General features: G+C 36.3%; 1 protein-coding gene across 7 annotated transcripts in view; it reads right to left on the reverse strand.

The window, feature by feature from the left end:
* The window catches only part of USP37 (ubiquitin specific peptidase 37), a 143,994-nt gene that overhangs the window by 97,348 nt on the left and 31,492 nt on the right, over positions 1-15,154 (reverse strand). For all 7 annotated transcript variants that reach the window (XM_077155128.1, XM_077155124.1, XM_077155127.1 and 4 more), the window contains 5 exons: positions 13,102-13,273; positions 10,102-10,202; positions 7,608-7,786; positions 7,182-7,259; positions 91-188 (listed from right to left, as the gene is read on the reverse strand). In XM_077155128.1, the coding sequence (XP_077011243.1) occupies positions 91-188; positions 7,182-7,259; positions 7,608-7,786; positions 10,102-10,202; positions 13,102-13,213 (568 nt within the window). In that variant the 5' untranslated portion in view covers positions 13,214-13,273. The remainder of the gene's footprint in view (positions 1-90; positions 189-7,181; positions 7,260-7,607; positions 7,787-10,101; positions 10,203-13,101; positions 13,274-15,154) is intronic.

The following is a 15,154-nucleotide window of genomic DNA, read 5'->3' on the forward strand; positions in this document are numbered from 1 at the left end:
GAGATACGTTCTGATTTAGGATTTTATTTGTAGTATAAAAAAAATACATCTTTCAATAAACTGTATTTTACATAAAGACCAAACACTTACCTGATGTCCTATTCTCTTCTGACTGTTTCAAACTGAGCTGTTTCTCTCTACTGCTAGTTAAATATTTTCTTGAGGGATCTGTCATAGCCTTGTTGTTCCTAAAATCAATAATTTTACATCAATATAGGAGAGGTATATGTTTTATTTTAAATAGTTGTCTAAAAAATTTATATTTCAAGCACCAAATTCATTGATACATCTTAGGCTATGAGCCTTCAGAGGATGACCAAAAATCATGAAACCTTTTATTACCAAGTCAAGAGATGGGTAATTACTCTAAAATAAGAAAGGATTTTCTTTATACAAAAATTAAATCAGAGACAGCAAGATAATAGATTTTCTTGCAAGACCAGATGAAATGAGTCCATTACTAAGGCCAAAAGAATCAATTAAGAAGTAAATTATTCAACTGTGATCCTTTACAGATTGAAAAAATTAAAACAAAACAAAATGCTCACCTGTCTATAAGGATTTGAAATATTATTTATTAAATGGCTGCATCACTTTAATTCACAGTAATTAAAATGTTTTAAGTTCATAAATACATAAGTCAAAATTTCTTAAGCCCCATTCCATTTTTTCTCTCTCTATGATACCCAAATATTCAGATAAATGCTCATGATTTTGATCTGAAGTGCTAATTTTAGGGGTACCATCATAAATTAAGCCTGTAGCAGACAAAAATAGGTGCACTACCTAAAATTTCATCCAATATCATTTCTGTATCCTCTTCCATATCACTGATGTGCTTTCTATATCTAGCACCTAAAGTTCTTCTTCACCACCCTCAAGTACTCTAGGTACTTCACTTGTAATCTCTGAAAGCCACAAGTAAGGTTAGGTACTAAAGTACAGAAGCTCAGCTCTCTTGCCTCGAACTACACCTCTAATGTGAAATTTACATAATAGTTTTCTCTCTGGGATCAGGATGAAGACTAAATGCTGCGTTGACTTTTGTCTGAGATCATACTCATGTTAGGTTTCCTGGACTTTACTGACTTGCTTTTTCCATCCCCTTTCTGGATTCCCCTGGGAGTACTTCCTTAATAAATCACTTGACACTAATCCCAATCTCTGGGGCTGCTTCTTGGGAACCTGATCCAAAACAGGTGGTAACAGAAGTGGCCCTAAGAAGCAGACTCCAAGCATAGATTCTGCAACTAGATGACTTGTTCAGCAATGGCAATGGTAACTCTAATGCCTTCTGAGACCTTACAGCATTATAATTGCCAAGATTTTCATCTAGTGAACTGGGACGGAATAAGTTACAAGAAGATATGCCTCAGGCCACATTCCAGCATATGAGAGATGAGGTAGAGAGATTGGAGAACAGAGCTATTTGGGAAACAAAAACATTCTAAAAACGGATTATGGTGATGGTTTCACAATGCAGTAAATTTACTAAAAATCACTGAACAGTTCCATTATAAGAAGTGAATTTAATGGAATGTAAATTATATCTCAACAAAGTTGCTGGAAAAAAGTCCCAAATTATTCTCCTCCCTGAATCTGAACCTCCCATCAAACAGTGCAGTCCATTTCACCATCCCTTGATGGAGCTGGTCTTGTGATTTGCTTTTCCCAAAAGAATGTGACCACAGTAATAGTGTGCAAGTTCTAATTTTAAGCTTAAAGGCACCTTTTGGATCTCTATACACTCTCTTGGAATCCAGCCACTGCCATATAAACAATACCAGACTACCCTGCTAGCCCAATCGTACTCATTACCCAAATGACAGTTAGCTAACAGCCGGTCATATGAATGAGGTCATCCTGGACCAGCCAACTCCTAGCCAACCTAAGTGAGCACAGATGCTTTAGAAAATAAGAGAATCCAGCTACAATCAATAAAGACTTGTCCAGATGAGCAGAACCACCTAGGTAACTATAGACTCAAAAAACAGTTACTATTTAAAGCCACTAAATTCTGAAGTGGTTTGTTATACAGCAATAGATAAGGAATACAAGTGATATGGAGTAATCAATAATCATAAGGATTATGGGACTGGTTAATTGTTCCTAAGAGTACTGATCCACCCAAGAGAGAAAATGATAGACTCACCTGGTCAATTACCAACTTAACAATAAAGTTAAGCTGAAAACTCACTGTAAACTCAAGCTGTAAAGTCACTGGCAAACCCTAAAGAAGGAAGAGTTGCAGCACAGACCTTTAGCATTCTAGAGCAACTGTCTATAGCAGAAAATTATAGATTATTTGTAAAAAAAAGGTCCTGGCATTCACTAGGACCTGGAAGAGATTGAGCATCTGACTATGGGTCATCAAGGTACTATGTAACCCAGAGCTAGCCATCATGAGATCAGAAAGGCACAGCAGCAATTCATCATAAAACAGAAGTGATGTATCTCAGATTAGGTTCAAATAAACTAGAAAAGATAACAAGAATAGGCCTCATGAGCATTCCCTATGCCCAGATGAAAGAGGAAGAAAAAACCTGGGCCTAATTCATGGATGGAGCATCGCACTACACTGGTACAAGTTGAAAATATCCTGCTGATGCACTACAGCCCTATTAAGGGGATGCCCTAAGAGACAGTAAAGGGAAACCGTCCACTGTGCAAATCTGAGAAGTAAACCAGATCATTCACTGTGGGTGAAGAGAGAAGTGAGTCATGGACTCCTGGGTAGCAACAAAATCACTTGGAAGGAGCAAGCCCAGAAAATCAGTGAAAAATGATCTGGAAAAGAAGAGTATGGATAAACTTATAAGAGTGTGTAGAAAGGGTGAGGATCTGTTTCAAATGTTAATGTTCACCAGAGAATACAACCAAGGAGATATGAAACTATTGGGCAGGATGACTTGTTCAACAGACATCAGCCAAGCTCTGTCTTCTGTGACCTCAATATTTCTATAAAGGTTCATGAATAAAACAGCTCTGGTGGCAGAGACAGAAGCTCTGCATGGACCCTAGACTATGGGCTCCCCTTCACAAGGCTGATTTAGCCACTGCTGCTGCCAACTTGTCAGTACAATCCCTAGAGGAAACCAACCAGTCATTTGGTGGCAAGGTGATAATATGAGATCTCTTCTACCCAGGAAAGGGAAGCAATTCTGACTGGGATTGAGACATATTCTAGGTATACATTTCACTTTCTTACCCATGCTTGGCCAGCATCACTACTTGAGAACTCCTAAGAGTGTCCGATTTACTAATGTGAAATCTTGTAAGACATCGTCTTAGAACAAGGAATCTACTTTACCAAAAAGAGGTTAAAAAAAAAAAAAGGGCATAGATACACTGGTTCTACCATATGGCACTACCACAAAGCTGCTGGCCTGAAAAAATGTTGCAATAATCTTTGAAGGTAAAGCTTAGAGATGATATCCTTAGTAATGGGGTACCCTTCAAGATACAATGTACTTTTAACCAACAAGCCATTACATGTACAGAGAATATATACATGTAATGAGTTTGGAAACCAAGTAGGAGTGTACCCACTCACAGTTACTCTCAATAACCCACTGGACAATTTGTGCTTCTAGTTCCCCACAATTTAGATTTTGTAGGCTGAGAGGTCCTTGCTTCCAGAGGGGCAACTTTTTCGCAAGGGAACACAATAAGTCCTATTAAGCCTAAAGCTATGGCTAGTCATGTTGTGTCACTCGTGTTGACACATCAGCAGGCAAAGAAAGGAGTTATATTGGCAGGGGTAACTGACTTGGATCATGTAAGGAGGTAGGTTGTTGATACACAATAGGAAAGGGAGGAATACGTTTGGAATAAAGGGAATTCAGTAGGGCATTTCTCAATGCTCCCATGCTCAGTTTTAACTACGAATGGGCAGTTACAGCAACAATGCCCTAATGAGTACATGGTAACCAAGAATTCAACCCCTCAAAGATGAAGTCCTGAGTCATCCCATCAGGCAAACTACCTAAGCCAGCAAAAGTGTTAATGGAGGATGCAGGGAGTCTAGAGTGGATGTCAGAAGGAAACAATAATACTGATTACAGCCTCAAGACCACCTGTAGCAATGGGACTATAGCTTATCCCATGAACCCTCCTTTTATAAGCTTTCCTTCAGAAATTGAGAAGCATCAATATGAAGAATCTGAGATAAAATGGAGTGAATTTAATGAAAGACATGAACAAATCTGAATGGCACAAGTCAGGGGAAAAAGGAAGAGTACCTGAAATACCATCTCTCACAGTGGACAATTTTGATGTTCCATCAGTTCCCCTCATATCCTCTTTCAAATCCCCAAACTGTATGCTTTCAACAGCCAGCACCTCAGGTCTTCAGGGGACTGTCTTTGGGTTACTTAAAACCTTTTGCCCATTTGGGAAGAGGTAAACCTAGGGCATCTGTTAATTAGACAGAAATATGAAAACTCAGCTTCCCTGCCTCACTGGGGACATGGTTATCACGCTGGATAAAAGGAAGCCAACACTCTTTGGGACATTTGCCTGAGATCACCTTTTGTTTGGCTTCCTCTATTCCTTCTCTTGCTTCCCAACTCTGTTATTGATCATCCCTGCAGGCACTTCCTTAATAAGTCATGTGCACAAAAATATTCATCTAGAATATGTTGGAGGAAGTTCAAACTTCAAAAGTAACTTAGGACTCATGAGATAGAATTCTACACTTACCAAAAATGTGGTGATATTGGCACACAAAAGTCCATTTACAATCACCTTTTTTTTTTTAGGTACATTACTGCTGCACATATGTCAGAAAACTAAAATGCTACATTTCCTAGTTAGTGTTCTGGATATGATAAGGCAATTACATGCACTTTGGCAAGATTTAGAAAGCAGAAGTAAGGGAGAAACCATGTTTTCTACTATTGGTGGTGGCAAACATCATTTTGGAAATGTCTGCTTTTTCTGAAGAATATTTCCAATTTTGCCAGTGGCAGCAAGGTTCTAGAGATGGAAATCTTTTATGACACTTCCAATTCAGCTGTTAGCTTTATGATAATAATAAGTAAGAAGCATGTCTGGTTGACCTAGAACGGGTCATGGCTTCTCATATCATTCCTGAAATCTTAATCTAGAATCTATCTTTTCAGGTTTCCTAGTAATTCTGTATGCCATTTAATATCTTTTATTAAATGCCTTTGTGTGTAAACTAGTTAGAGTGAATTTTGTTCCCTAAAACTGGATTAAAATACATAAATTTTGTTACCAGAAGTGAAGTACTCCGTAACAAACCTAAAATATGTGGCAGTGGCTTAACAGAAGCATAGAGGAATACGGCAAAAATATTACAGATAGGAAAGTTTATGATCCTTGGATTTATCCCTCAGCAAAATATTTAATAAAACTTTCATCTATTATGTCCTGGAAGGCAGACCTCATACTGACTAAAAATATTGTTCTAAAAGAAAAAGACTGAGACAACAAGAACACTGGTTTATGTTAGTGCTCCTTATGGCTTTCAGCAAAGCTCTATAAGAGAAACTTGGGCTACAGTTACCTTTTGTAATCAGGGATAAAAGGGAATGCAATAGTCTGTACCGATGGACCAGTATCTAAATTAGTAAATGTGAGACCATATGAGATTTAAAAGGCCAATTTCTTCTGATTCTCAAACTGAAGCAATGCTAAGAGGTAAGTTAAGAGTGATAATTTCATCAAAAAACAACTTTAATGTTAGTATCAGGGGAAAATGGGTGAGGGGTATATGGGGATTTTCTATATTATCTCTGCAAATTTTCTGTGCATCTAAAATTACCCCAAAGGAAAAAGTTTATTAAAATAAAAGAAAAATTTTTGTCCCCAATTCTTTCTCGACTATAAAACTATGTTTGTTCTACCTTTAAAGAATCTTCTAGACCTTCTCCATCCCCGTACACCCAACCTGTCCAGCATGAAGCAGGCTATAAAAGCTACATGGTCCCAAAGAACATCATCTACAAAACCCAGTTACCGCCTTGAAAAAGGAAAACCTACTAGAGAGCAAAGCCAAGGGTCTATGGAGTACAATTATTTACAGAATAGAACCAAATTCCCATTTGGGCTAATTAAGAACTTACCCTACTGCCTTCACAATTTTTCATCATTTCTATGGATTGTGACTCCTCCGGCTTCTTATCCTTAACTTTTCTAAATGGAAATTTGTATGGTGTTCATCCAGTTCCTACTCCAATGGGTAATGGATGTATATACAGGGATTGGGGTAGGTCCCAATCATGATAAACATGGTCTAAGGCACATTTAGACCTTATGGAGAGGACTGTACATTGCCCAGAAATCCTGGCCTCTGAGCTTAATACAATGACTAAATGAGACTTTTGAAGGTTGTCTCCATCAGGATAGGGGTAAGGGTATTCTATATATGGGAAGAAGGTTGCAGAGGGACAGTTTGATGGACAAGAAGGGTAAACTATGGCAGAATGTTAGGTGTCCCCAAGCAATTACCGCACCTTTCTGCCATATCACAATTCTGACTAGGCATAAATAACAAGTGTCTTCTCAACTCCTTTTTTATGACCCCTTGACCTCAAATTCCAGTGAATTAACCATCAACTGATATCTGTTAAGGTACTGAGTATTAACTGGTAAATTCATAAAGAGTTTTCCCCAAAAGACCAACAAATTTCTCAAATGATGAGGATGATGATCATGAGCTGGTGACTGTCCTGTTTCAGGTCTATCCCCTTTTCCTTTTCATCAATTTGTAACAATACCTCTGAAAGACTGCTACTCCTTACTTAGAACTTATACAGGGCCCAAGTGATTTTCACATGATTAAGGTAAAACAAATAATAATAAGGGAGAAGGGAAGAAGGACGGGAAGAGTTCATACTAAAGTAACAGCCAACAAGAAGTAGAGTTCTTCAGGTCTATTATTCCTTTACGTAGTACAGATTTAAAAAAAAAAAAAGCTTGAATAGAAGTGTAATGAAATGAACAGAACAAGAGGAATGGCTGAATCCCCTGCTCATCCATCCTACAATCTACTGTCACCAGAACATTTTAAATTCTGCTCTTTTATCTTTGGAATTCCTACAAATTGAATACCTTCCCTCCCCCCCACCAAATATTCCCTAGTGATTATAATTACCAATAATTACGAATTAAAGAAACACTAAACTAGTGCCACAAAAGCTCTTAAAGCAACTTACGATGATGAATCATTTTCCTTAGGGTAATCTTCATTCAACTCTGAGCCAGATGATAGCATTCTTTTCCTCTTTTCAGTCCTACAGAGAGAAAAGAGGGGAAAAAAAAGTCATAATTCATACCATTAAAAGTATAAACAAAATTCAAGGAATTATAATTACTGATACTGATTCTCTATACCATATTTAAATGAATATACTGGTCAACTGTACACTGAGTACATCTCACTGACATAAACAAATAGGACAAATGCTTCAAATCATCTACCAAAAATGTACTCAAGACTTTTTTCTTTACTTCCTCTAACACATCTTAACTCACTGGACAAGCTCCTTCTTTTCCTCCTCAAATTTTTGATCTTTCTGAAATTCTTAAAAGTCTTTTACAGACAGATTTAATGACAAAGTATGAAAAAAAGTTTATCACACCTATTTTCTAATAAACCTGGTCTAAGAGGTGTTGATGTAGACGTCAGAGAAGGAATTGTCCGGGCAACAGGTATTCCACTTCCTGCTGCAGTCTTAACAGATCCTCTAGCTGGAGTACCAAGAACTTTTCGAAACGGAACATCATCTTTAGTATCCAAACTTCCTCTTTTTGAAGAGGCCTAGAAGAATAAAGTTTAAGATAGCTAAATCATCAAATTAATTGGACTACTTTTATATCAGTGGTTTGCACAACAGGACCTGGCTCTAGTGATTAGCATAAAAATAGATCTTTGGGAGGAAAATATATCCAATTATGATTATGATAAAGTGACAGGGATGTGAGAAAAAAGTGTAACAATGACACTGACTGCAACAACTTAAATACCTAAATCATGGTACTGTTTAAGACTCAAGAGGGCGTTTCAGTTTGGAGGAATGAAACAAACAACAGAGAGAAGGAGGATGAGATAGAGTCACTGTCAGTGGATGAATCCAGAGTCTAACCCAAAGATATATTTGGGTTATAATATTTTATTATATTACCTGGGAAATAATACTACTTGGGAAATAATATTTTATTATATTACTAGCACTGTGCAAAATAAACGTTATATTTCTACATTCTTTAAGAGCTATGTGGTTTTTCCATGGAAGATATGGCCAGTTATTTTCTTTCTACAGGAGTACAGTCTTAGGACAGTAAAGAAAAGACCTCTGAGGTCATATGGATGAATGATATAAAAATTTGAATTTTTGAACGGGTGATATATTTTTGAAGGTTCAAAAATCAAAGGTCAAAAGCCATATTTGGTGTATGGGTGGTTCAGTGGTAGAATGCTTGCTTGTCTGCCATGTGGGAGACATGGATTTGATTTCCAGCCTATACACTCAAAAAAACAAACAAAAAAAGGGCCATATGCAGAGAAGTCTCATTACTATTCCCCTCCAGTCCTTTCACTTCTTATTCTTCTGTCCATTTTAAGTATTCCTTCATTATTTCTTTATGCAATTAAAAATCAGTATTTTATTTTCCTTTTTATTATACAAATGGTAAACATCCTACACAGCATACCACTGTTTGGCATCTTTATCAAACTTTTATCACAATTCCAGAGTAAGAAATACTTTATATCACAACCTAAATAAACAAACAAAAAACTTAAGTTTCAGACATCAGTATTTATCCATACTGTATACAACACCCCCTGATATTTTCTATTCCATTTCAAAAAATGATAGTCACAACCAGTAAAACTAACTTTATAGTCCCACTAATGAGAAATATTATTTGTAAAAGTATAAACATTTGCTTATGCTTTATGTTATCCGCTTACACATTCAATTAATATTCTGACAGTATAAATTCCTATGTACATATGAATGAATCTGAAAATAATTACACTAACTGAAAAAAGTCAGGCAAAAAATTCCATTTATGTGAAACTCTAGAAAACACAAACTAATCTATAGTGACAAAAGATCACTGGTTGCTTAGGGATGGGAGGGGACAGGGAGAGGTGAGAGCGATGGATTAAAAAAAGGGGGATGAGGAAAACATCCAGGGGTGATGGATACATTTACTATCTTGATTATGGTGATGGTTTTACGGAGCATACCTATATGAAACTTTATCAAATTGTACACTTTAAATATATACAGTTTAGTGCATGTCAATTACACTTCATTAAAACTATAAAAAAATCTAATCTATAGAAGGAACCTAATAAAAATGAAATTTTATACATTCCTTAGTCCAGTTAATGGACTATGTAATCATCTCTCTGTACAGCCAAAGAGAATTCATAAATTTACTTAGAGGACAGTGTCAAAGTTTGTTTTTGTTTTTACTTTGAAAACAGTTCTAACAACTTTGGCTGCCAGCTTTCCCTTTCTAAAACAAATTAAGAGACACAGGACAAATAAGTTACGGCTGTATGAGTGTTATTTGCGAAAGAAAAACTATTAAAAATGAAAACAGAAGATCTTAGTAAAACACTCTGGTATCAGATAGTGCTGAGGCCAAGTTACTAATATAACAAACTCAAAGGCCAGCACAGAATTATTAACAACAAACGTCTTATAGGATTGTTAGTATGGGGTAAGGCTAAGCTCTTTTACATGCAACATCTCACAGCAACCCCTAAAATATTATTGCTATCTCAATTTTACAGCTGGATACTGAGGCTAGAATAGTTAAGTAACTTCCCCAACAACTTACATAAAGTAAATGGGAGCACCAGGTCTCAAATCTCGCATATAACACCAAATGTATGCTTCATGATTTTAGAAATTTTTTCATAAAAATAGTTGAAGAGCTTGAGATGGCAAAATCGATAAATTTCAGGGACCTGGAAAATACCTTTGTGATAATGCCTGAAACATTAGGTATTACAGTCTAAAGTCTTCTGCAACTGCTTAATAAAATACATATCACAAACAGCCTGTCTGTGACTATCACTTGAAAAAAAAACAACAAAGATTAAAATGAACTTACCTGATTTTCTGAGTAAGAAAGCTGCCTATTGGTTTCCTTCTGTGAGGCTCTGCTGCCCAGAATAGCTCCAAAACTACCAGACCCCTGAGAAGGCTTCATAGCTGGTGATAAAAAATATCCCCAAATCACTTATTTTAATAAAGAGATTTATCAGTATCATTTTTAATACTGAAGAAATGGAAGAAATAGCAGGAGAATGATAAAACAAATCAAAATACTTAACCAATTCTTTCTGATAAAAAGTAAATCATATAAATAATTAAAATTTAGATATACAGTCTCAATCAAAAAATTATATAACATGCAAAAATGTGGGAACAAAGAAGGATAAACTTTAAAAAGCATAAAAGAAAATGTTAGAAGTTCTTTTCAATAAACATTCAGTAATTAACACTATGGAGAAGCCAGTCAACTGTGTATGTATGGTACGAACACTGGCACTGGATGCCAAGGAGAGAAATATGTCAGAAGTAGTGACAAATACCTTCAGTAAGGAATACTCTGAAGCATTCTCTACAACAGAAATTTATCAAGTGGAATAAATGATTTCTCTTCACAACTTTTAATAAGAATTTTATTTTTTTACATTCAAATCTTTCATCAATGTGATATGTATTCAGACAAAAGGAATGAGATAAGGATCCAGCTTTAGCATCTTTTAAAATGGTTAGCTACGTGTCCTAATACTGCTTATTACGTAGTCTTGTTCTATTCCCTGCAAAATGTATACTATCAATGTTGTACAACTGAGGACACTAAACCTGGAAGATTAAAATGACTTGCCTAACATCACAGAATGAGTTAGTTAAGCCCTCAGCTGGCTAATATAATAACAATAATGAATTACTGAGTTTTTTTAAATTAATTTTTCATTTTTTAAAAAATATAACATGCAAACATTCTTAAGATCATTCCGTCCTACACATATAATCAGTAATTCACAATTTCATCATATAGTTGCATATTCATCATCATGATCATTTCTTAGAACATTTGCATCAATTCAAAAAAGAAATAAAACGACAACAGAAAAAAATTCATACATATCACACCCCTTACCCCTCCCTTTCATGGATCACTAGCATTTCAATCTAAATTAATTTTAACATTTGTTTCCCCTATTATTTATTTTTATTCCATATGTTTTACTTATCTGTTGATAACGTAGATATAAGGAGCATCACACACAAGGTTTTCACAATCACAGTCACACTGTGCAAGCTATATCGTGATACAATCATCTTCAAAATACATGGCTACAGGAACACAGCTCTACATTTTCAGGCAGTTCCCTTCAGCCTCTCTATTACATCTTGACTAACAAGGTGATATCTATTTAATGCGTAAGAATAACCTCCAGGATAACCTCTCGACATTTTGGAATCTCTCAGCCATTGATACTTTATTTTGTCTCATTTTGCTCTTCCCCCTTCTGATCAAGAAGACTTTCTCAATCCCTGATGCTCAGTCTCAGCTCATTCTAGGATTTCTCTTCCCCGCTGCCAGGAAGGTCCTCACCCCCGAGAGTCATGTCCCACAGACAGGGGGAGGGCAGTGAGTTTGCTTGTGCTGGCTGGAGAGAGAGGCCACATGTGAGCAACAAAAGAGGTTCTCCTGGGGGTGGCTCTTAGGCCTAATTTTAAGTAGGCTTTGACCTATCCTTTGTGGGGTTAAGTTTCATATGAACAAACTCCAAGACTGGGGGCTCAGCCTATTGTTTTGGCTGTCGGCACTGCTTGTGGGAATATAAAGAATTCAACTTGAGGAAGCTGAATTTTCCTCCTTTCTCACCACTCCCCAAGGGGAAATGAAGTCTCCAACTACTATGGTAGATGTGTTCATTTCTCTTTTCAGTGTTTTCAGGATTTGCCTCATATATTTTGGAGCACTCTGGCTCGGTGCATAAATATGATTGTTATGTCTTCTTGTTGAATTGTTCCTTTTACTAATACATAGTGTTCTTCTTTGTCTCTTTTAACTGTTTTACATTTGAAATCTAATTTGCTGGATATTAATATTGCTACTCCTGCTCTTTTCTTATTGTTCTTTGCATGAAATATCGTTTCCCAACCTTTCACTTTCAACCTATGTTTATCGTTGGGTCTAAGATGTGTTTCCTGTAGACAGGATATAGATAGGTCCTGTTTTTCAATCCATTCTGTCACTTTATGTCCTTTGATTGGGGAGTTTAATCCATTAACATTTAGTGTTATTGTTGTATGGGCAATACGTTCTTCTACCATCTTACTCTGGGGTACACTGTGTGTCTGGTCACTGATGTGGTCCCAGCACTTGTTCTGTACTGTTCCTGCCTACTTAGTAGCTGTTCAGGAGGACTAACTATATCCCATATCTCGCTTAGCTGCCATCTTGCCACGCTCTTCTTACTGAGTTCTTATCATGTACCCATTACATTTTATATATATGAGCCCTAATTCTTAAAAGCCCTGAAATTAAGGTTAACTTAACCTTCATGTTACAAATGAAACTGAAACTCATAGTTGACAATTAAGTATTGCCCAAAACCACAAAGGAAATAACAAGCAGAGCTAGAATTTGAACCCAAATCTGCTTAGGTCCAAAGCCAATGTTTTTCCATTATGTCATGTTGTCCATATTCAAACTTAGGTCCCCAGGCAGTCTAATGTACTTTCCACTCCAATGTATTTAGAGACATGCTCTTATAACACACATCAATTCTTAATACACTGATTCCATTAATATGATGGGTATGATGGAATACAAGAAAATCAAATAGAGACAACAGAGATATTAATAAAATAACATGCATGGTAACACCGCCATCCTTCATTTTCTAATGTTTATAATGTGTTTTATTTGTAAAGAAAAGATTTAAAAAGAAAACAAAGACAAGAAAACAAACCTTTAAATTAAAAGAAAATTCAAGTAAAAACTTTTCCCAAATTTAAATTCTACTCCTTTTCTAGTCATACTCATTTGTAATGGTTAATATCACACAATGGGATGATTAGTGCTCACCTGCATGAAGTCTGTTTTGATGGACTGCATCTAGAAACAACCTCATTTCCTCTGCATCCTTACTTGGTACTTTGTCAATAGACAAGAAGCTGTTATCTTGTAGAGTTAACATTAGGCGGCTTTGTTTTGCTCCACTGGGCCGAAGCACAACATTTTTAATATTATGACTTAGCTGATTAAAACAAAAGAGAAATTATCATCAAAAAGCTCTAATTAAAAAACATAAAAAATTGCATAATGATTTCTAAGTCATTCTTCTCAGACTTCCCCATAGTGATTTAGTTTATTTTCTTTTTCAGGAAAAAAAACATTTCCGTTTCTTGATACATTTAAGTCAAAAAATTAATTTTTAGGAGGTGTAAACACATAGTATTAAAGTTCATTTTACAGAACACTCCCACCACTCTTGATCCTATAATAGGAAATTTCATTTTTGCAGAAACAGAATAGATGAAAATGAATGAGTCATTTTCAGATCATGGATGGTTATACTGTTACTAATTTAGGAAGCCAAACTGGATTAGAGGCTTTCTTTTTCTTACTTTTTAAAACAAAAGCTTGTGTGATATTTGCCCAACTTTTAGGCAGCTACAAGGTAAAAGAATATATTAATCCAAACTACAATCCTAAAAAGAATTCAAACCTCTTAAAAATATATCAAAATAAACATTTATGACTATAAGAACTCATCTTTTCTTCTTTTTAAGCTACTAAGTAGACTTGCTTAATTTTCATTTAATGACAAAGATCACAGCACCTTGGAACTCTGTACTTCTTCCCTGTCCAAAAGTGGTTCAAAAACCTATCTTAGGGCAGGTGATGATAGCGCAGTGGCAGAGTTCTCGACTGCCATGCCAGAGACCTGGGTTCGATTTCCAGTGCCCAACCATGCAAGCAAAAAAGGGGGAAAAAAACCTATCTTACACTTTCGTCTGTTGATGAGGTAGATAAAAGGAGCATCAGACACAAGGTTTTCACAATCACACAGTCACATTGTGAAAGCTATATCATTATACAATCATCTAGAAACACGGCTACTGGAACACAGCTCTACATTTTCAGGCAGTTCCCTCCAGCCTCTCCATTACATCTTGGATAACAAGGTGATATCTGTATAATGCGTAAGAATAAACTCCAAGATAACCTCTCGACTCTGTTTGGAATCTCTCAGCCACTGACACTCTGTCTCATTTCACTCTTTCCCTTTTCTGTCGAGAAGGTTTTCTCAATCCCTTGATGCTGGGTATCAGCTCATTCTAAAGCTTTTCTCAACCCCTTGATGCTAGGTCTCAGCTCATTCTAGGATCTCTGTCCCATGTTGCCAGGAAGCTCCACACCCGAGAGTCATGTCCCACGTAGACAGGGGGAGGGTGATCAGTTTGCTTGTTGTGTTGGCTGGAGAGAGAGGCCACATCTCAGCAACAAAAGAGGTGCTCTTGGGGGTGACTCTTAGGCCTAATTTTAAGTAGGCTTGACCTATCCTTTGTGGGGTTAAGTTTCATATGAACAAACCCAAAGACTGGGGGATCAGCCTATAGCTTTGGTTGTTCACATTGCTTGCGAGAACATCAAGAATTCAACTTGGGGAGGTTGAATTTTCCCCCACTCTCACCATTCCCCAAAGGGAACTTTGCATACTTTTCAATCACTGACCAAATCACTCTGGGATTGATCAGGGCATTACCCTGTACAAACCAACATAATCTCATGTCCTACCCAAGGTTCCATGTACTTATGTTGTTCAACCAACTATCTACATAAGTTCTATTAGGAGATGCCCTAGTCAAAATATAAATTTTGTACCAAATAAACATTTTTTTCTTTAGTCTTGCACATAAGTTGAAATTTTAAAATATTAATTACCATTTATTTTCAGCACGCTGCAGTAATGACATTCCTTTGTTCTTCCTCATGCAAAAACATTTTTTAAATTTGAACATTTAGTCACTTTCATTATACACTCTAGGCATTCCTAGATTATACCATCTCAATATTTATCACCTATCTTTCTTTCTGATGTCATTTATGCCCCCAGCCCTCCTCCCTCTATCAT

This window comes from Tamandua tetradactyla, chromosome 3 (genome assembly GCF_023851605.1).
Source record: "Tamandua tetradactyla isolate mTamTet1 chromosome 3, mTamTet1.pri, whole genome shotgun sequence".
Lineage (NCBI taxonomy): Eukaryota > Metazoa > Chordata > Mammalia > Pilosa > Myrmecophagidae > Tamandua > Tamandua tetradactyla.